The sequence below is a fragment of the Diceros bicornis genome, chromosome 3 (genome assembly GCF_020826845.1).
Source record: "Diceros bicornis minor isolate mBicDic1 chromosome 3, mDicBic1.mat.cur, whole genome shotgun sequence".
NCBI classification, from domain to species: Eukaryota; Metazoa; Chordata; class Mammalia; order Perissodactyla; family Rhinocerotidae; genus Diceros; species Diceros bicornis.
The window spans coordinates 97801974-97825572 of NC_080742.1; the positions used below are offsets into that span (position 1 = coordinate 97801974).

At 36.4% G+C, this 23599-nt stretch overlaps 1 protein-coding gene across 14 annotated transcripts in view; it reads right to left on the reverse strand.

Annotated features, from left to right (window-relative positions):
• The window catches only part of KMT2C (lysine methyltransferase 2C), a 281910-nt gene that overhangs the window by 169744 nt on the left and 88567 nt on the right, over positions 1 to 23599 (reverse strand). For 12 of the 14 annotated variants that reach the window (XM_058533656.1, XM_058533691.1, XM_058533700.1 and 9 more), the window contains 4 exons: positions 13243 to 13384; positions 7529 to 7729; positions 3841 to 3989; positions 2644 to 2750 (listed from right to left, as the gene is read on the reverse strand). In XM_058533656.1, the coding sequence (XP_058389639.1) occupies positions 2644 to 2750; positions 3841 to 3989; positions 7529 to 7729; positions 13243 to 13384 (599 nt within the window). The remainder of the gene's footprint in view (positions 1 to 2643; positions 2751 to 3840; positions 3990 to 7528; positions 7730 to 13242; positions 13385 to 23599) is intronic. The other 2 variants (XM_058533734.1, XM_058533631.1) reach the window with 1 other exon arrangement.

Genomic DNA, 23599 nt, shown 5'->3' on the forward strand with positions numbered 1-23599 from the left:
CTAGTGGAGAAGTAAAGGTTTGATAACACTGCCATTGGTTTCCTTCTAATCTCATCTCTCCATCTACTCCAACAGTTGTGCGTCACTTAATGACAGGGCTATGTTCTGAGAGATGCGTCATCAGGTGATTCTGTCCTTGTGCGAACATCATAGAGTGCACTGAAGGGAAACAAAATCTGCTACCCCAAAATGCATCTCTTTAACATGAGGATTATTTTAGGCTGATTATTTTTAAAAACAAAAGACTCAGAAAGTTTTTCTTATTACCTCCCCCTTAACTGCCTAAAATAATTCAGATAAAAAAACCTGTCTCAGGAAGCAAGCTATCACCTTAGCATAATACGATCTACCTGGTAGACAGGGAGGAACCTAGAAAAGCCTGTTTGCTGGCTCCCCTCTGTGTTCTTCTGTTTCTACTTGGCCAAACACTTGTTTTCCAAATGTCTGATCCTTTTCATCTATCTGTGAATTGCCTTCCTTTCCTTTGAAGTCTCTGACCCTCCCCACCCCAACATTTTCTTATGTCTTTACCTGAGGATGGTATTTAAGTGAGAGCTTTAGTCATTTTGGCAAGTTACTCAGTTTTCCTCGGTTTCTCCCATGAATACACGCTATTAAACTTTTGTTTGTTTTTCTCCTGTTAATCTGTCTCATGTCCATTTAATTCTTAGACCAGCCAGAAGAACCTAGAAGGACAGAGGAAAATATCTTCCTCCCTTACAGTACTTACACAAACCTAGATGGTATAGCCTACTACACACTTAGGCTATATGGTACTAATCTTACGGGACCACCATCGTGTATGTGGTCCGTTGCTGACTGAAACGTCACTATGCAGTGCATGACTGTACTCTATCTGCGTTCCATCTGCTTGGGCCCACTCACTACTAACCCCTAGATAAAGTAAAGGAATGCATGTCTCCCATGGCCCTTGACTCCTCTGTCAGGGGTAGGGTATAGCCTTAATCTCTAAATTCCATTTCAATATTAATCAATAAGTATTCAAAGAAAAAAAATGATATCTTCTGTCCAAAAAGGATAGGATGAGGCAAGCTTTCTTTTAAGTAACCTCTTAGCGAACAAAGCTAGGAAATATATGTATACATACTAACTCACGCATATACATACATCAAGTTTTCTGAATTTGTATAAATATTAAAAACCATGAGTTTATATTGAGTCCTCTGATTCCAGTCCAACACCACGAAGTTTATTTTAGCCTTTGTTCATTTCCTTTCCTATAATACTTTTCACTGCCACAAAATAATCCAAAGCTACTCCGGAATTAGTTCATGGAGAAATAGCTCTCATTGATCTACCACAGTCTTGATCTGGCCACCTAAGTATATTCAGACTGTAGAATTTACTATTATGCATCATATTGCTCAAAATTTGGTAACATAATCATTTAAATGTAATGCTGCATTTCCAAAACAAGCAGTCTAACTTGACTAATCTTGAGGTGAGAGTTACTCATTCATGTAAATTAGATCATTTTGATAATTTGAGTAAAGCTAATGTTATAATAATTGAATAATTACTTGAATCTAAGTCCTTGTCCCAACTATATTTTTGAAAGTTTTACCTATATTCGATCTATTAAAGCCCACAGTTTCTACGGTCAAAAATTCCATTTTTAATATTCCTTTGGAAGGGCTGTTTCATTTCTCCTGAATACACTTGTCAAAAACCAAAGTGGGGGTGGGCAGCCCCATGGCTCAGTGGTTAAGTGCAAGCACTTCGCTACTGGCAGCCCGGGTTCGGATCCCAGGCGCGCACCGACGTACCGCTTGTCCGGCGATGCTGAGGCGGCGTCCCATATTCAGCAACTAAGAAGGATGTGCAACTATGACATATAACAACTATCTACTGGGGCTTTGGGGAGAAAAAGGGAAGAAAAAGGGAAAAAAAAGGAGGAGGATTGGCAATAGATGTTAGCTCAGGACCGGTCTTCCTCAGCAAAAAGAGGAGGATTGGCATGGATGTTAGCTCAGGGCTGATCTTCCTCACATACATACATACATACATAAACAAAAAACCAAAGGGAATTTGTAAGCAGCAAAGCAATTTCACTTCAGAGAGTTTGTTGCCTTTATAGATGCAAGGTAAATGTTGCATTTATTTCTGTGCTCGTTTCAAAATTACATGAAAATCACAGTGAAAGCTTTGAAAGACAGGAGACTGTGTACATGATATTACTTTGGGATAGTGCCAAAAAGACAAACTGAACTGCCAACTTGATTGAAAAGAAACATTTTAATCAATTTTTAAAACATCAAACAAAGCTAGTCTACATTGTGGACTAAAGATCTCGTCAAATCTGTCTCTCATTTTAAACCTTCATCAAATAGTTTTGTCTTAAAGAATAACAACATGGACATAAGTATAATTAGTAATTTTCATTCCTAAAAATTTTAATTTCTGATTTAAATGTAAAATATTTTTAAAGATTTACATTTACTGCACAACTTAACATTATATTCTAGTGGTTTGTACAAACTATTCTTGGATATAAATTAGTAATTTCCTATTTGAAGAGTTTTTACTTTATAGTAATCATTTAATAAATAATTCTTGCAAGTGAACCTTTATGTTAACTAGAGTAAATTTATAAAGCTGTTGTTTAATCTTTCTTCTACTTACTTCTGTGCTCCCTGAGACAACAGCTTTGTCCACGTTCACTAATGGTTCTTCCATCTGGCATACTCCCAGTGACCACTCCATACAACGGTGATGAGCCCAACAAGTGCCTAAAATGGTTCAAGTGAAAAGGAGCAAATGAATAAACATTAAATACATTAACACTAATAAGTAAAGACATAAAACCCCCAAATCAACTCTAATGTGTAAATACACAACGGTATCCCATATCTGTGGCACCACTACAGCAGCCCTTCTAAAAAGGTGGTCCAGTCTCTGGACCACAGCATCGGTATCATCTGGGAACTTGTTAAAAATGCAAAACCTCAGATCACAACCAAGACGTACTGAATCAAAAACTCTTGCAGTGGTGTCCAGAAATCTATGTTTTAACAAGCCCTCCAGGTGATTCTGATGCAGATAAAAGTTTGAAAATCACTGAATTAGTGATTATTTCTTCAACAAAAAAAATTAGTTTTTAGTCATTTTATTTAAATATTACTATAAGATATTTTATTTGGTATCTTTACATAAAATAGAAAGAACATTATTTAATACTTTGTTCATAAGCAAGAGAATGTATGGCAAATAAGGTACATATACACCCTCTATTCTGCTCCATCCCACACCAAAAGCCCACATCAATCGTTAATAACAGCTCAGTCCTTAAATTCTCTATCACATAGCACTTGAACCACTATCAATCAACATGCAGTTCAACTGCAGAATGAAATTTACTCAAAATCCCAACAGCACCGTATCAGGAGTATGGGTTACTAAACTGTTACAACAGAATACCCACATGGCTAAGATCTATTGCCCTTTACCCCTACATTAAACAGACCCAGACTGCCATGTTCCCCAAATTCTCAGAGATTCCTTTAAAATTTTGTTTCCTCAATTGTCAGATCTCCATGGCATTGCTATCTACGCAAGAGTAAATGCAAATATTTATAAAAGCATCCAGCCCAGTATTGGCCCTGTGCAGCTAGTAAATAAATTAGGTAAACATAATTAGACAATTTATTTAACCTAAGCAGGCATACTTAACAATGACATCTTTGACAGTGTGATTGTAATTATTTCTAAATGAAAAGTATTTATTCTAAATGAAAAGTATTTACTATTTACTTGAGAATTCACTAAAATTAAAATGCTTACAGAATCAAGAGGTAGTTATCACCGAAGATCAATTCATACCTGTAGGATCAAATAAGGCCTGGACATCAATGGCATCTGGAAGGCCTACCAGACTGAGTTCATCCCATAATTTACCAGCCTGATCATCTGAAGCAGTCTGAGTGCTGACGCTTACACAAGATACTATATTCTGCTGAAGAGATCGTTCTCTGGAAAAATAAAATAAAATAAAATAGATATGAGAGTGATAACAAGTAGAAAATGGTTTTGTTTTATCACAACTCAAATATAATGAATTGTCAAATCAATTTTAATTTATTAGGCATAAATGTCTTAAAACAACTTTTAGAATACATCTGTTATCATTCATAGTACAATATAACAGTGGATTGCTACATTTTATCATGTAAAACTTTAAAAAGTCTTCAAATCCATAAGGAAGTGTTAAAAATTACAGTTGCAAATTTATTTTGCCATTCTATATATTTTTTAAAAAACTGACACTCTAATATTCTAATAGGAACCATATTTTAATCACAAAAAATGAATATTTCCTTTAGCCTTAGTTAAATGCTTACAAAACATAAATCAATCAAATCAGAAATTTTCATTTGCTTTATTGTGAGGACTACCACAGTAGATCTGGCCATTAATTTTACGTAAAGAAAGGTTATTTCCCAGGGGAAATGAAAACCCACTACAAAGCGTGAAGAGGGAGGGAGTGGGAGTGGGAGTGGGACGTGTCAGCTGGAGCTTTCTTATGGTCCTCTCGACAAATCTCGACAGCTGGTCTGTGGCATGACGATGCAAGAATTCTCTACCAAGACTTTACCTCACAAATCAGAAGCAAAAAGCAAAAACAAAATAGCTACTAGTGGCTTGGGGAATAAGGAAGATAGTGTAACAGCAAAATCTACAATTTAAAAATGAACACTGAATAAGGTATACAACATACGGAAGATTTCAGACTTTCAAGGCCCTCTACTTCAGATATTAATTGAGATCATTAAGTAAACAATGACTACTATTGTGTTTAAACATTCAATATGGGAAATCAGATGACTGGCACTTAAACTTTAATCTTCTCCTGATATCATAGTATTTAACCTGATCATAATTCTGGATTAAATCACTATTGAATATAGATCATAACTCACTGCACTTCTGTATGCTGGATATTTATCATGATTCCTATTAAGAGAAAATCAGCACAATGACCAGGGTACTAAACTTTTTTATACCTGGAATCATTGAAAGAAAAAAAGTATTAACATATTTCAATAAGTACATTTAAATATCAAACCATATAAAAATAACCAGTATTTTTAAAGTTCAGCATTAGAAATGCATAGACTCACTTTTTCAAAAAGTTTGGCATGCTATGCTAACTTTAAATTCGCATTTTTATAAATGCCCACAGTAAAATGAGAACAAACTCCTTCCTATAAATATAATCTCCATTCCTATGAATATATTCTTCATTACTAATCATTGTCATTTTATTGGGAGGGAAAAAAAGACTAAGAGTTCATCTATAAAGACTAATGTATTGTTTTAACATATTTTCTTTACACCAGTATTTGATGGGGGGAATGGGTATAAAAACCAATGGAGGGGCTGGCCCAGTGGTGTAGCGGTTGGGTTCGCATGCTCTGCTTCAGCGGCCAGGGATTTATGGGTTCAGATCCCAGGTGCGGACCTGCACTACTCATCAGGCCATGCTGTGGCAGTGTCCCACATACAAAATAGAGGAAGATAGGCACAGATGTTAGCTCAGCGACAATCTTCCTCAAGCAAAAAGAGGAAGATTAGCAACAGATGTTAGCTGAGGGCCAATCTTCCCCACCAAAATAAAAAAAAACCAATGGAATGATTAACCAGTTTTTTACTAACCAGTTCCTAACCAGCAGCTTAATCAAATATCACCTTCAAGTTTTACAACCAGTTTTTATGTATATGCCATATCAGTAAGATGCTGGTGTCAACTCTTAGGATGACAGTAGCCCAGCTTAGGAAAGAACATCAGGAGAAGTCAGCAGAAATATATCCCCCCAAAATTTTAAGTCTAAAACAAAAGGAAAGAGAAAAAGAATCCTTGATTATATATTCTTATATTTAGTGCACCAAGAGAGGAAAACTATTTTAAAAATCTCCTTTTCAAATTAAAAAAATTTTTAACTAGCTGTTTATCTGGTTTATAATTCATTAGTAACATACTTTATAAATATTTAAAATCATTACCAAGCTAAATTAATTGTCTACCCCTAAATGATTTCCAAATTTTATAAATGTGCTTTATTCCTAAGGTCCACCAACTGGCTTGTTATCATTACTTAGTAACTTGGTAAACACTAAGTGTATATAAAGACTTCCATTAAACCAAGCCTAGTTTTACATAATTATCTTAGCTTATAAAAGTTTTCACTAAAAATTCACTTAATTTATAAAGTAAGTAAATAAATGAAGCTCAACTGTATTTCCCAGAACAAGTGTTCATATAATTGCTTTTATTCAAGGCAGCACATGAGGATATAAGATCTAACCCCGTGCAGGCCATTAAATTTGCTAATTACTGATAGACATTATAAGTTTGCTGGACTTTTGATACATTTTATTAGGATGTGAGCACTCAATCGATCACAAAAGGTAAAGCTCTTATATTTAATCTGGCTATGGCCTTTAAAACATTACCACTCTCTAAACACAGTACTTCTAAACTTCCTTAAGCTGTTCCACCTTAAATTCTTTCAAAAGATTCTCTTTCTTATTATTGTTTCATTTCCTACTTCAGGTCTTCAAGGCACAGGCAGCAGCCCAAAAGAAGGAGCCAATCAAATAAGTACAACACAACAATGCCTTAGTACTTAAATTTGGATAAAAGCCACATAAGCACTTGGATGATTACATCATCATCCTCAAGGAGCAGAGCTGGTTAGCTTTCCAAGCTACATTTTTTACACTTCTCTCATCGACTACAGAAACTTCTACTCCCTCAACTACCAGAGCCGGTCCACATATCAGGATGGCCTTTAAACAAAACTCTACAACATATAAAAAAAATTTAACTCCAAAAGAAAACATATTAGATAAGAGTTTTGGGTGATAATAATGTCCATGAATATAGACACACGTATATAGTTATACAAATATCTTAGTAAATTCTTATTTCATTAAAAAAAGAGCATCTTCTTTAATCTTAGAAAAGGCATTCTCAGAATACAATTACTTAGAAAGAAAGTTAACATTGTATTATGATAAGAGTTTACAGCACAGCTCAACATTTTCTGAACCACAAAAATAAATAAATAAATGACACATAAAGAATACGAGTAGTGAAAACCACTTTGCTATTGCTATTCTGTTATGTTATACTCTTACAAACAATTAAAAACTTAGAGGAAGAAAAGAAAGACTTCATTAATCGTTTTATCTTCTTTCCATTAATAGTAAATTGCATGAACTGCGTCTAGGTTTATGTTATGTTGTTTAAAGTTTTCTTCTAAAAGTTAACTTTTGTGATTTTGTTTATACACTTATACGATAAACTTTTTCTAAAATAAGAAATCTTGAGAAAAAGTGTGTTTGTTGGGTTAATGGTGAGTCATACAGCATCCGTACGAACCTATGAATGTTGAAAACATGAGAAAATCCTCATTAACAACTCCTTATATATTCATGAACATTGTGGTGAAAATAAATTATATCAAGTCTTATTCCATTCCAACCATTTAATTTCAAAATTGCTTACTTTCTCTGTCCTCTTTGTTTTCGTGGTGCTGAGTTTGGTATTTTCTCACAGCTTCCGTCGCTGTGGTCATCAATGTCCTTCCTGTTAGAAGGTTGGTTTTTCCATGGCAAGATAAATCCAGGCGTCACTCTAAATTGTTTCAAGTCTCCTTGTCCTAAGGAACTTTTTTCACCACAGTAACAAAAAGCACAGAGCTGTTCACTGGTAGAAATGAAACGTAAGGAAGACAGAAAAGGAGAAAGCAGTTTTATTTAACTATTTTAAGTGACAGACAACTACAGATATTTGTGCTTTAAAATTAAATACTATGTCTTTAGTGCAAGCTAAGCTTTTATATATGTCTATACCATAAGAATAACTAAGTTTAATAACAATTATACATTTGAAACTCTACTTTTCCACAGTATGATTTGTAAAGTAGTAAACATACCAAACTAAAAAGATTCTAGTTTGTACTTAGAAAAACAATTTTCTTTTAAATCTGATTCAAGGGGCTGGCCCGGTGGCGTAATGGTTAAGTTCGTGCGCTCTGCTTCAGCAGTCCAGGGTTCACAGGTTTGGATCCCAGGCACGGACCTACACACCGCTCATCAAGCCATGCTGTGGTGGCATCCCACATACAAAATAGAATAAGACTGGCACAGATGTTAGCTCAGTGACAATCTTCCTCACACAAAAAGAGGAAGACTGGCAACAGGTATTAGTTTAGGGCCGACCTTCCTCACCAAAAAAAAAAAAAAAATCTGATTCAAAAAACTGAAGTATTAAAAAAGAATAAAGAAAGTAAAGCTAAGGCTGGGGAAGAAGGCAGAGTTTAATGAACACTCAATTACATACCAGCTCTGTAAAACAAGTGGTGACAAAGTTCTATTTAACCAGTGGATGGAATGTTCTTTATGCATGATATATATACCAAACACACACATACACACATGGAAAGATATAAAAATATAAATTTAAGTGGTTACTGGGTTAAACAGTGAGTGACTAACGGAGTTAGTGAAAGTGTTTAATAGGGGTAGGAAAAGGATGAATGGGTGGAGCATAGGGGATTTTTAGAGCGGTGAAACTATTTCGTATGATACACCGTAATGGCATATACATGACATCATGTATTTATCAAAACTCATAGCAGTATATAACACAAATAATGAACCATAATATAAACTACGGACTTCAGTTAATAATAATGTATCAATACTGGTTTATCAGATGTCACAAATGTACCACACTAATGCACAACGCTAATAATAGGGGAAATTGAGGGGTGGGGGGGGATGGAAACTCTCTGTACCATCTACTCAATTTTTCTATAAACCTAAAATTGTTCTAAACAGTAAAATCTATTAATTTAAAAAAAACATTTAAAAAATTAAAGGACAAAAAACAATATACACTTATAGAATATATGCCTAATAAGGAACCCTTATAAAGTACAGAATTTAAAGAACTACTCCTCTTGGATATATTTTCTCTTCACAATACATTCATGGCTGCTATACCCAAATCTTTCTTCTCAGGCATTAAAGTTTCCACCATTACCTCTGTAGTATCTACTCCATGAACTTTCATAATGTCTTACATTAACAGGTGATAGAAATAATCTATAATCTTTTTAGGTGATTTTTTTTAACTTAAATTCATGTTGAGCCTCTCAACTAATGCCCTATTGTTTATGAAAGTTACCTATTTAAGTTTTTCCGATATTACCTATTTCAATTTCATAATAAACTGTTGCCCAGTGATGCTAAGACATACACAAACACAATTAAATGTGGTCTACTTCAAGAAAAATAAGGCCAAACAGGAAAAAAAATTTTTTTTCTTGCCTAAAAGATACTACCACCAGTATCCTTTGCCAGTATCTTATTAATTTTATAATTTTCTTATTTATAATTTTCTCTAAGCTATTAAGTTTACATTTCTTTCAGCATATCCCATTTCTGGTTTGTCTCCCCTAGAAACATTATCTTTGAGGAGCAACAATCAGACTAACATCACGATCAGAAAATGAAGCAATACTTTTAAAGTATTGACAGAAAATATCTTACCTTCAATTTCATATCCAAAACCATCACTCAAATGTGAAGGTGTAGTAAAATTATTCCAGGCTTATAAGACCTCAGAATTTTTGCCACACAACAGACCCACAGTGAAAATATTTTTAGACAAGTACTCAAACTATTAAAGAATTAGGAAAGGTTGCAAGAGATACAGGAAGTAAGGATAGTCAAACATCTCAGAGTAAATTATATTGTTAACTTTAAAAGGGGGAGGGAAGAGAAATTTCTGGCTTCTGCTTTGGATGTAGAGAGCTACAAAGAGCACTGTTCCCACCTTCACAACAGAAACTCGCCAGACAATCTACAAATTCACTCTTCTTGAACCCATCAAATTGCAGAAGGTGCAGGGCAATCAATTCACCTGCAACTGAATGAAAGGCACTTCCAAAAGAGACGAGACACAAGCACTTGCTTAACCTGGAAAAGAGGCCACTGGACGTCATACAAGCAGGACAAGAAGAATTCAGGGAAAATTGTTAACAAATTGCTAAAGGCCAAGCGTGAGACAGTGTGAGAATACAGACCATCCGTGACCCACTGACACAAAGGGAATCCTAACCCACTCACAGGCTTCTCTCCGTGTACCTCCCCGGGTGCTCGTGCACCACACTCGGGGCATAATAAAGAGCCCTGAGGATGTGCCAGTCACGGTACAAGCCTGGAGAGGGAACAGGAGTGATATGGGGAAGACACAAAGACTCATCCTGATCTTTCTCCCTCATTTTCCATGGGGAACAAAAGCCTTAGGCAAGTAGGAGAAAGACAGCAAAACACCACCCTGCAATGGTAAAGACCAACTACGGATGAGGACTAGAATGGAGGGGTGGGGGTAGAGTGACCTTTAACTCTGGAGGAGGAACAAGACTATGTCCTAGACCCAGATCATTACAGGTCTCCCATAGCTGGGGCAATGGTGGGATCACTGAGAACACCAACCCCAAGACCCAGGGACATAGTGCCTACTAAGAGAAAAGCTGAATCAGAGCAAGAAATGTCCTGCCCGTCCACTCTCCCTCAGGAACTCTCATACACGGCTATGGGAACGTAAAACAGTACAGCCACACTGGAACACACTTTGGCATTTTCCTTTAAAATTCTCTCTCTCCTAGGTATTTACTCAAGTGAAATAAAAACCCTATGCTTACAGCAAAACTTGTGAGTGAATTTTCATACCAATTTTATTCATAATTGTTAAAAACTGGAAACTACTCTAAAATCCCTTAACTAGGAAATGAATAAACAAACTGTGGTAGGTACCTCCATAATGTAGAATCCTAATCAGCAATAAAAAGGAAACAACTACTGATATATGCAATAACATAGACGCATCTCAAATGCATTATGCTAAGTAAAGAAGGCCAGAATCACAAGGATACGAACTTTAAGATTCCATTTATACGATGTTATTGCAAAGGTAAAACTTTGCAACAGGGACAGAAAATAGGTAAGTGGTTGCCAAAGGCAGAAGTTGGGGTCAGAGGTGACAACAAACAGGCATCAGGAATTTCTTTAGTATGATGGAACTGTTCTTTATCTTGTGGTGGGAGTGGTTAAATGACTATGTACAATTGTCAAAACTCACTAAATGGGTGAATTTTACTGTCTGTAGAATAAACCTCAATTTTTTTAAATGTGAAAAAAAAAGTTAGGGGGCCAAGACAAAGAAAACAGAAATAAGAAGGATATATTTAAAACTATTAGAAAATGAAATGCTAGACGACAGATGCAAAGAGATAAGAAAGGATGACAAAGCGCTAAGACTAAGAAATCGATCAGACCTGTAAGTTTGAAATTCTTTCAAAATTCAATTCAACAGGGTAAAGAAACACGAGGTCTGAGTCTTAAGTTAGGTAAACAATCTTAGAAACAAAATATAATGTATAACCAATGGAAAAAAATATCAATCCAATAGAACGCAGAAAAACATACTGCCTTCACAGAGCTCACAAGATAGCAAGGGAGACAATAATCAAATGAGCTGTTGGGAAATAATAAGTGCTACAAAGAAAAATAAAGCAGGATTAGGGGGTAAAATGTGGTAGGGACTGCTGTTTTACTTCTTTTTCATCCTACTCTTTTATTTTGAAAAATTTCAAACCTTCCCTCACATAGGAGGGGAGGGGTAGAGAACAGTATAAGAATACATGTACACCCTAACCCAGATTCAAATCATGTGCTCCCTTCCTAAACTGACTGAAACTAAGTTGAGACAACATGACACTTTGTTATAAGCAGGGTCCTTAGGGAAGGTGTCTCTGGGGGAGGTAAGCCACATGAGAGAGAGTCCAGCAAGCTCTAAGGCCCTCAGACAGAAACACAATCAGTGTGTGTCATCAGAGGCAGCGAGCAGGCAAATGTGATGGCAGCACAGGAAGTAACAAGAGAAGGCAGAGAGGCAGCCCGGGTCAGATCACAACCTGTAAAACATGGTGTGGATGTGAATGAAATTTCCAATATCATTTAAATATTTAACTTAAATATAATAGTCATTAAAGAGAGTTGGGGGGAAACCTGATTTACATTTTAGAATGATCATTTTTGCAACTGTGCTAAGAACAATCTGGACTGAGGAAGTAAAGAGAAGAAACAGAGCAGTTAAAAGGTGACTAAGGTTAACAAGGGCTTGAACGAAGATGGTAGGCAAGTTAAGAGGTAAGTACTTGTTTACAATATTTTCTAAAGTTGATCTGTGGACTTTAGGATATAAGATATGAGAAAAGATAGAAATCAAGGATTAACTCAAAAGTTTTTGGCCTAAGCAACTGCGTGAATATTGGTATTATGTATTGAAATGGAGAAATCCTGGGGAGTTTTGGGGCAGGGGTGGGTCAGAATCAAGAGTGGTTTTGGATGTGTTACAGAGGTGAGGTGTCTAGTACACTTCCAAATGGAGATGTCAAGCAGAGAGTCTGGAGTTCAGAGAAAGGTCAGCCCTGGAACTATAAATGTGGGGTTCATGAGCACACAGACAGGATTTAGCTATCTGATTGAATGAGAGTTCCCAGGGAGTGAGTAGAGATAAAAGCACACAGGCTGAGGACTTTGACCTGAGGACTCCAACATTATAAACGTGGGGAGTCTCGCAGAAGCCAGCAAAAGATAAAATGAGGAGGGGAGGTGTGCCAAAGCAAAAGAAAGAAAACACTTCAAGAAGATGCGAATATTCAACTGATGGATGATTTCATACTTTTATTCATGTCTTTCAAATAAGGTCTAAAAAAATACAAGAATTCAAAGCTGAATTATACACGGATTATAAGGTCCTGTATTTCTTTTTTTAAAAGAATGAAGAGAGGGTAAGAGGCAAGTGTATAAACTTAAATTTACACGTAAATATCAAAAATCAATCCGTATGCTAAAAGTTCAGAGTTATTTCTCCTACTAGGAATAGCATACTGGGAATGTTCTGTGCTGGTCTGAGGAGAGTAGAGGAACATGCTAGGCTATCGCTCTGTTCTATATCACCTAAGCCCACACACATACTCTACCCCAACTACACACAGAGGTATCAGCCTCAAATTTAAAGCTACAAAATAATAAAATTCCATCCAGATTGACATCCTAAGCTCGTACTCTGGATTTTCTCTATGGTCAACTCACTACCCTTCTTCCTGAGGCTAATCTCCAATCCAGCTGTGTTCACTCTCTAACCTGATTTTGGCTTCTACACCAACAGAGACCAGGGAGCTTGCAGATTCCTCAGACACAGAACGCTGAAGGACTGGGATTGGCTGTTTGCTGTTGTCCACTTCTCCTTCAGCATCCTCTTCTGCAGACTGTTCTTTGATTTCTGCTTAATAATAAACAAGAGAATATAAAAAGTCATTTTTATGTTTATATCAATCTTTGGTGAATTTATCTACAAAACATATATCATAAAGGAAAAAGAAACAACAAATGACAATACTTCACCAATACAGGACAAGTACGTACATAATTAATGGCACCGTTTATATTTATTCTGTATTGTAAAATGACAATCAAAATAGTGTAAAATGTGGCATACTTTTCCCCAAATTACAATTGACTCAGAAAAGTTTCATCTTAGTAATAACTGTTAAGAACCTTATCTTCAGGATTATAGCAGTTAGTCTACAGAACAAATGTATTTCAATGTGACTCATTAAAAAAAAGTTTCCTCATAATTTATCAATTGAAATTTTCATTAATTTAAAACAATCATTACACCCTCTAATTATCAGCCATTCTAAAAGCTAAATAATTGAAAAGAACACACCTTGACTCCCTCGCCTTTTTCAATTGTCCTCAAGACTCCAACCCCAAACGTCTCACACATACTTTCTTAGGAGGCAACCTCACTGCTGAGAGGATTTTCAAACACCATCACCCCTAATATTATTCTTCTCTTTAAATAAAAATGACATAGTCACTCTGTCTCTCATACTGTATTACTAGACATTAATGGACATTATCCCTCCACCATGCTCCTGATGCAATCCCATGCTCTTGACTTGATTCTTTTTTTCTAACTCGAAATTTACTCAGACCTTTCTGCACCACCCCCAAACCAAAAACAAAATAACAAAAAAAACAGTTTATAGTCCTTCAAGCTCGTCCTCTCTGTCTTTCTTTCCTTTTACCACCAAACTTCATGAAATAGGACTTTGGAGTGACTGCACTCCATGACCTTCCCCCTCAACTAACCCTTCCTAATGCGCATCATCCTCCCACCACAGCACTGTTCTCTCCACCACCGCTGACAGCAACAGAACTAACAATCCAGGGGCCACCTGCAGGCCTTCAAACATTCTAGAAATTCATTTAGCACCAAAAACTACGTACTCTTTAGTGAAATGCTGTTCTCCCTTTTGTAAGCTGGGAGATATAACAGATTACTACAGGCTTTGAAGTCATCAAGACCGGTCTCAAGTACCCGTTGTACCAACTACTAACTATACAACTTTATGTAAAAGTCATCTCTCTCAGCCTCGATTTACTCACCTGTAAAATTAGAAAACTAGCATATATCTCATGAGGTTGTTAACAAAGATTAAATGGTCTAATATCTGTGTCTTCAGCTGTGCCTTTTAGACTTCTAAAGGTGGGTACAGCCCTCTCTCTGTCCTTTTGTGCTCTTATTTGAAGAACTTAATTATTATCGAGGTTTCAACAATCTTCTGGACTTAATGATTTTCAAATCAACATCTCTAGCCCTAACTCCTCTCTTGAGTTCTAGACCATATTTTAACCACATACTAGACATATCTAACGGCTTGAACACCGACTTTCACACCAAATTTGATCTCATCTCTCAGATTAGCACTTCAATCTGACTTCTCTATTTTCGTGACTATCAAAAGTCTTCTAGATTCAAAATGAACTCTAGAGAACTATTTTGACAAATGAATAATTCTGAGAACTATTAATCATTTAATTAGAAAAACTACAAATAATTATAAATCCTGTCAAATCATAAAATTAATGATAAGATGAGGCAAACCGATGGTTTTGGTTTTCCTATTTAAAATAAGATATTTCTTTTTTAAGAAAAAGTTGAAATAGAAAAGTTGACCATAAATTAAGTGCTTGTGGAGCCTATCAATCATGGTGTCTATCCTGTCTACTCCTAGCCATAAAAAACTGATATAGAGTACCTAGAATCAAATCTACAAATATAAAATACATTTGTATCAAAGAAGGATTATAAAAAGATTTACAAATTTTACTATATAAAAATATTAAATTTCTATATATATGACAAAAGATCCCATGAACAAAATGAAAAAATATGCCACAGACTGAAAGAAAGCATTTGTCTTCCCAAACAGGTATTCAAATCCAGAATACACAAAGAACTCCATAAACAAGGCACAGAACCCTGTAGAAAAACGGACAAAACACAAAATCCACACTTTCTTTTATATTATTCAAGTTTTAGTAGGAAACATAACTGCTCAGCTATAGATTTTATTTGCCAACCTTCTTTGCAGCTAAGCATGGCAAGTTCTCACCAATAGAATATGACCAAAGCAACTTCTACATCACCTAAAAGGAAGAATTTGCTCTGGACTAAATTATGTTCCCTCTTTCCTATGGACTGGAACACTGACACATTAGCAACCCAGCTGCAATGCTGCAGGTAAGAACAACACTCTAGGGGAGGCCAGAGAAACAACATGGAAGGAAGTTGGGTCCATAAACAACCATAAGGAACAAAGACGCCCCATCAGCCTGGACCTCTCATTCTCAGAAATAATATATGAAAGAAAAATAAATTTGTTTTATTTAAGTCACTGCTGTATTTTGGGGTCTCTGTTACAGTAGTTTAACCCGTGCCCTAAATAATACAGAAACTAGTACCAAGAGTGAGGAACCACCATGACAAAAAACTTAAAACAGGTGGATTGGTGATCAGGCAACGAGAACAGTGATACTGGAGTTTAGAAATCAACTGACCCTTTTTATGCTGTATAGAAATATTTGGTAGAACTGTGACCTGCAATAACTTGGAAAGCAGACCAGGTACCTACAGAGAGCCTCTAGCTCTAGGGAAAGCATCCGGAAAGAACCAGAGTTATTTTGTGTTGCCTGCCCTCTAAGTGCTTTTACAACCAAAGATAGACAGCAATACAGTTCGGCTAGAGAGATTCCCTCTGCCTATTGTATTCAAAGTACTATAAAATGACCATATACAAAAACACCCTTAAGGAAGCATTTCATTTCTACCCAGAGATGTCCAGAGCACAGGTGGGATATGTTCTTTTTGTACCATTCTTATTACTAGGTAACAAGAAAGGGTAAGAGTCAAGAGAAGAGATGACAAGAACTTTAAAGGAAGAATGAGAGTGCCTCAGAAGCTTACCAACAATGAGCCAAATGCACCAAGGTCGCAGGCCATTACATGCCCCTGGGAACACTCTCCTTCTAAGAGCCAGCTCCGTTTAGCCTCCACCCCAAACTGTGTTCCCTCCAGAGGGAACAACCTGTCTGCTCCCTCTTATTATGTTGCCATGCCCACTTAGGGCCACTTCTCTTCTTCTGGCAAATTGTAGCACAATCCCAACCACTCCCTTATCTTTGTCCCCTCAAAAAGAAAATAGATAACACTTTCAACAGTTTTAGGGGCTTTTTAATTGCTTATAACTAAGGGGAAATAAATAGGAAGGCAGTCTGTCTCTGTCTCTCTCTCAAATTAAACCTAGAAGGAAATGGGAAGGTTAAACATGAATGCTAACAGTAAGTTTTCAGGTGTACAACCTTTTGAAATTACGTTCCCTGCATTTCAGAGGGGAAAAAATAGCTTCAGACTACAGGAAATTTTTTTTTAAGAAATGGAATCAGGAAAATGCCATATCCACAAAGAGGAGAATAGTAAGGCAGGCTTACTGGAAGGTGAGGGGATGGAGCACAAAGACTAGGCAGGGTTCTGCTCTGTTATACACAGGGTCACTAGGAGTCGCTCGTTATCAACTCCACGGCACTAAGAACAAAGGCTTTAAGAGTTCATCCTGTTCTCTCCTTTCTCCTCTAGCTATTATTACTACTGGCTCTGCCCATGATCCTAACCTGGATCTGCTAAAGAAACAGTAGGGATTGGTGGGTTTTGGTTTTATTTTTGGCTTCGATTTTGTTGTTTTGGTCATTTGCTCTTTAAGGAATAAGGAGGAATCTTATGACTGCTTCCCAGGGAACAGTTCCACAAAATAGGTATACCTAAATATGTGAAACTATATATAATAATAGAACCTATCTTTTTTAACTGTCATTCTTCATTTAGCAGAATAAGTTAGATATTACTATCCATCAAAGTCAAGGAAGGACAATTAAGCCAGTGTTTATGACTCTCTCTTCTCCTAGCCCAAGTCTTCAAAAGATTGCCAAGTTTGGCAGCAGAATGTGAAATGGACTGCTCTGGTTGAAAACAACATCCAAATATCCAACCAGAGATGTCAACCAGAGAGGCTCTGAATGAAACGACTGAACCCAGTGACAATTGCGGGAATAGTTCTAATGCCAGTACTTGGTTATCTGCAGTTTACTTCTAAGAATACACTCTTGAACACCATCCTGTGCTTGTACCTAAAGCAAGAAAGCTAGCCATTCAACAACAAAAAAGTCCAGGCTCAGCTACTCTGCCATTTAGCAGAGTTTTGGCCTTTTATTAGGTTCTAGTCGTTCAAATGCCTACAGTCCAAAACTGTGGAAATTGGAGCAGGCAGACTTTTTACATTTTAAAAATTTCAGTGTTATATTTTTCTTTGATATAAAATCCCCAGTGTATCTTTCCCCTTACTTTGAACCTGACCTAAAATACAGGCAATGCTGCTTGGTCACTAAATGCTCTAAAGCCAGAAAGGCGGAGTCCGCTCTAACCCTGGGGATGATTGGGGCGTGGGGTGGGGGGTGGGGGTGCTGGAGAGAGATTTCATCTGTAGCACCTACCTGTGTTTAATCTCGAACCACTAGGTGGCACAGGTGCGGTATTAACTATACTAAAGAACCTCATCATGTGTAAGGAAGTTCCTAAGAGAACTTGGATAGCCTATGCACTTCATTCAATGGTACCGCCTATGTGCTAGGCAAATCTTCAGGGATACAAAGGTAAATGGGATATGGCAGTAAATTAGCTCTAACCTTGCCCTTACACAATGCATTCTACCTCCCATAACATAACTCTTACTTAATCCTAAATAGCTGATTCTATGATACGAAAAAGTTTAAAATTAACAGCAAAGCCTGTTTTGCTGTGTTAGTTAAAAACAAAGGCTTGTAATCAAACGGTCCAGAATGTGCATCCTAGCTCGGTCATGTGCTAGCAGCGTGACCTTGGCAAGTTACTTGACCTCATTTCAATCTCAGTTTGCTAATCATTTAAAAGATAGCATATATCACCTAGTATAAAGCTGCCTTTGGGATCAAAAAAGATAACAGATGTAAAGCACTTAACTCAAAGCTTTAAGTATATAGCAAGTGTAGGTATATGGCTGCTATTCTGATTATCTACATTCACAGACTATATTCTAACCATGTATTTACTTTCCCATCTAATTGGATATCACCCACTAGATAGCGAACTCTTGGTGTCACATCACACATTATTAAATTGTATCGTGGGAAGTAATAGGAATAAAGAGAACATTTATTTAGCACTTCCTGGCTCTGTGCTAGGGAGTTAATCAATCATTATTTTAGAATGATTTTTCACCAAAATTTTGAGTACCTACTACGTACAATACATTCTATTCCAGTGGTAGCACAAAAATAGTCAGGATCCCTATCCTTAATGGATCTAGTCAGGAGACTGCAAATGATGACAACAGGATACAATAAGTGTCATGATGAAGGTATAAGTTCTGATGGGAGTTAAGGGAAGAAGTGGGGAGTACAGCTTAGAAAGGCTTCAGAAAGGTATTAAAAGTCCAGCTAAAACTAAAAGGACACACAGAAGTGTGCCTAATAGTTCTCTCACTTACTTCTCCTCTTTTAAAAAAGAATAATATCTGACAAATTATCCTCTTTGAAAGATAAAGAAACTAAAGTCTGAAAGTTAAACAACAAGCTTAAGATCACACAGCTAACAGGAAGCAAAGCTGGGATGCAAAATAATATGAAGAGAATATTTAAAAAGGAATATTCATGGCTAACTTTCAGTAAGTAAGTGTTTACTATGACATGGGCAATGTTGTAAGTGGCTAACATGCATTAACTCACTTAAACTTCACAACAACTTTATGAAAATGGCTGCCAGACCTGGGATTTTATACAAGCTTGTAAGTTAGTCTGTTACTGTTTCATAGATGCTAGCAGAAGATACAAGACTCCTGGATCAAACACAAAGGACTGTATTACTGTATTACTCACTGCACACCAAGTAGCACAAGCATAAGGTTATTGCTGCCAGTTCCCGTTTGGCCCCCAAGTCTCATGGGGCGTCACCATGGGCCCAAGAGAATGCCTGAACTCACAGTGAATTGCATTACAAGGAAGGAACAAAGAGCGAGGGGAACCCACTGCTTTTGTAGTAAGCATTAAACAAGCCTCCTGCTGGTCCCAGAGGGAGACACTGCCTCATTCTTGAAGGCTGCTCACTGCAAACACAACCCTGCGAAATGGCCCAGATAAGGAGCAAAGGCCTTCCATTCTTGTCTTACCCAATAAGATGTGTAGGGTGCAAGAGATCCACGGAAGAGTATGTCCCAAAAGTAGCTACTATCATCATCTCCATTTTACACATGAGGAAACTAAGAGGTTGAGGAACTTTGCTCAAGAACACAATTAGCAGAGGAATCTGGATTCAAACACAGGCAGTCTGGCTCTAGAGCCTAAACTGCTAACCGCTCTTACTTGAAGAGTGTGAAGAGTGTGAGTGGAAGTGAAGAAACTAAAGAAAACAAAGTAACTGCAGAACTGAAAACAAGAGGAACCACATGAAGCAACAACAACAATTCTGAAAACAACGTTGGTGATGTGGAGGATGGACTAGAGAAAAACACACAGAAGAATCTAAAACAGTGGAAGTAATGAAAGAAGATTAGTCAAGGAAGACGAATAACACATACAACAAATATGCATAATTACTATCACTTAACAAAGAAAATAGACTGAATAGAAAAAAATATTCAAAGAATCTATGGAAGGAAACATTCTTGAAACAAATAAAGATCGAATCTGCAGATCAAAGCAGCTCAATGAGCTGCCTACCTACCTGTCCCAGCCCTTAACAGAGACAGCAGATAAAAGGTAAAGAAGCAGACGGAGGATCTCCACAATATAATCTATAAGCATGACCTATGTAGTAAACATCATGGTTGCCTCTTGGTATCCATTCTATGCCTCTGCCATTGAAGCCATCACGCTATTCCTATTCCTATCTCTAGGAGTGAGCTCTGACTATTGTAGTGGGGTTCCAAAGATTGCTTTACTTTTGGAACAACTGGGTCAGCGACAGACATATGATCTAAACTAGTCCTAGAATTCTGTTTAGCTGCTAGAGACATGCTCCCTCTGCTTGGATATGGACAAGAAATCAGGTAGCACCCAAGACTGCAGGCAAGCATCTTCCATCAAAGGGAGTCAGCCACAGGATAAAGCTGACTCAAAAATATATATATACATATAGATGCAACAAACTAGGCACTTTGTGACAACAGTGACCCTGAATCAAGCCAACACAAACCCATCTCACCTCTGAACATGACAATACATGACCCACAGATTTCCTTCTTTCTTGGGATTTGAGTTATTTTACTTTTAATAACAATATCCTAACTGCTAAGAGTGCAGATTTCAGATCAAAAGAAAGCAGGAGAAGCTATATTAATTTCAGACACAGCAGACTTCATAGCAAGTAAAGTTATCAGGGATAAAGAGAGATATTACATAATGATAAAGGAATCAATTCTCCAAGAACAATCCTTAACACGTATGCGCCTAACAACAGAGTGTCAAAATATATGAGGCAAACATTAATAGAACTACCAGAACAAATTTATGAATTCACTATTACATATGGGGATGTTAACATTCATCTATCAGAAATAAATAGACCCAGCAGGCAGATAATCAGTAAGGACATAGTTGAACTCAACACCACCATTAATCAACTGAATATGGACATCTATAGACTACTTCGTCAAACAACAGCTCACATGGAATATTCACCAATAGACCACATTCTGGGCCAGAAAACAAATTTGAAATAATAGAAATCATACAATATCTGCTCTCAGACCACAGTGGAATTAAATTAGAAATCAAAAACAGAAAGATAGCTGGAAATTCCAAAACATTTGGAGGTTAGACAACATACTTCTAAATAACACATGGATCAAATAAGAAATTTCAAGAGAAAATTCTAAATATTTTGAACTAAATGATAATGAAAACAACTTATCAAAATTTGTGGGATGCAGTGAAAGCAGTGCTTTGAGGGAAATTTATAGCATTGAATGCATATATTAGAAAAGAAGAAAGATCTAAAATCAATCAGCTAAGTTTCCACCTTAGGAAACTAGAAAAAAGAGGAGCAAATTAAATCCAAAGTAAGCAGAAGAAAAGAAATAATAAAAATTAGAGAAGAAATCAATAAACAGAAAATCAGTAGATAAAAATCAACTGAACCAAAAGTTGGCTCTTTGAATCAATAAGCCTCTAGCCAAGTTAACTAACAAAAAAAGAGAGACAACACAAATTACTAATATCAGAAAATAAAGAAGGGACATCACTACAGGTCCTGTGGACATTAAAAGGATAATAAAGGAATACTATGAACAACTCTCTGCCCACAAATTTGATGACCTAGATGAAATGGACCAATTCCTCGAAAGACACAATTTGCCAACACTCACCACAAGATGAAAGAGAGAATCTGAATAGGCCTATATCTGTTAAAGAAACTGAATCAATAATTAATAAGCTTCTAAAACAGAAGGCAGCAGCCCTTTTGGCTTCACTGGTGAATTCTACCTAACACTTAAGGAACATATTATACCAATTCTCTACAATCTCTTCTGGAAGACAGCAACAGAAGGTATACTTCCTAACTCATTCTATGAGGCCAGTATTATCCTAATATAAAAACAGACAAAGACATTACAAGAAAAACAAAAAATCCCACAAAACTATAGACCAATATCTCTCATGAACATGGATGTGAAAATCCTCAACAACATATTAGCAAACCAAATCCAAAAATGTATAAAAAGAATTATACACCACGAACAAGTGAGATTTATCCCAGGTATGCAAGGTTGGTTCAACATCTGAAAATCAATTAATGTAATCCATCACATCAATAGGCTAAAAAAGAAAAATCACATAATCATATCAATAGATGCATAAAAAGCATCTGACAAAATCCAACATACATTCATGATAAAAGAACTCTCAGTAAACTTAGGATAGAGGGGAACTTCCTCAACTTGATAAAGAGCTGCTGCAAAAAACCTACAGCCAACATCATATTTAATGGTGAGAAACTAGAAGCTTTCCCACTAAGATAAGGAACAAGGCAAAGATGTTCCCCTCTTACCACTCCTTTTTCAACATCATACTGGAAGTTCTAGCTATTGCAATAAGACCAGAAAAGGAAATAGAAGGCATCCTGATTGGGAAGGAAAAAATAAAACTATCTTTGTTCGCAGATCTCATGATTATCTATGTAGAAATCTGAAAGAATCGACAAAAAAAATTCCTGGAACTAATAAGCAATTACAGCAAGGCTGCAGGATACAAGGTTAATATACAAAAGCCAATCACTTTCCTATACACCAGCAAAGAACAAGTAGAATTTGAAATTAAAAAAAAAAAAATACCATTGCATTAGCACCCCCTAAAATGAAATACTTAGGTATAATCTAACAAACCATGTATAAGATCTATATGATGAAAACTACAAAACTGATGAAAGAAATCAAAGAATAACTAAATAAATAGAGAGATATTCCACATTAATGGATTGGAAGACTCCATATTGTCAAGATATCAGTTCTTCCTAATTTGATCTATAGATTCAATGCAATCCTAATCAAAATCCCAGCAAGTTATTTTGTGGATATCGACAAACATACTTTAAAATTTATATGGAGAAGCAAAAGACCCAGAATAGCCAACACAATATAGAAAGAGAAGAACAAAGTTGGAGAACTGACACTATCCAACTTCAAGACTTACTATAAGCTACAGTAATCAAGATGGTACAGGCATACCTCAGAGATATTGTGGGTTCAGTTCCAGACCACTGCAATAAAGTGAATATCACAATAAAGTAAACAAGTCACACAAATTTTTTGGTTTCCCTGTGCATATGAAACTTACATTTACACTATACTGTAGTCTATAAGTGTGCAATAGAATTAAGTCTAAAAAAACAATGTACATACCTTAATTAAAAAATACTTTATTACTAAAAAATGCTGTTGGAAAAATGGCACTGAGAGACATGTTCAACACAGGGTTGCCACAAACCTTCAATTTGTAAAAAATGCAGTATCTGCAAAGCACAATAAAGTGAAGCCCAGGGCCAGCCCCGTGGCTTAGCGGTTAAGTG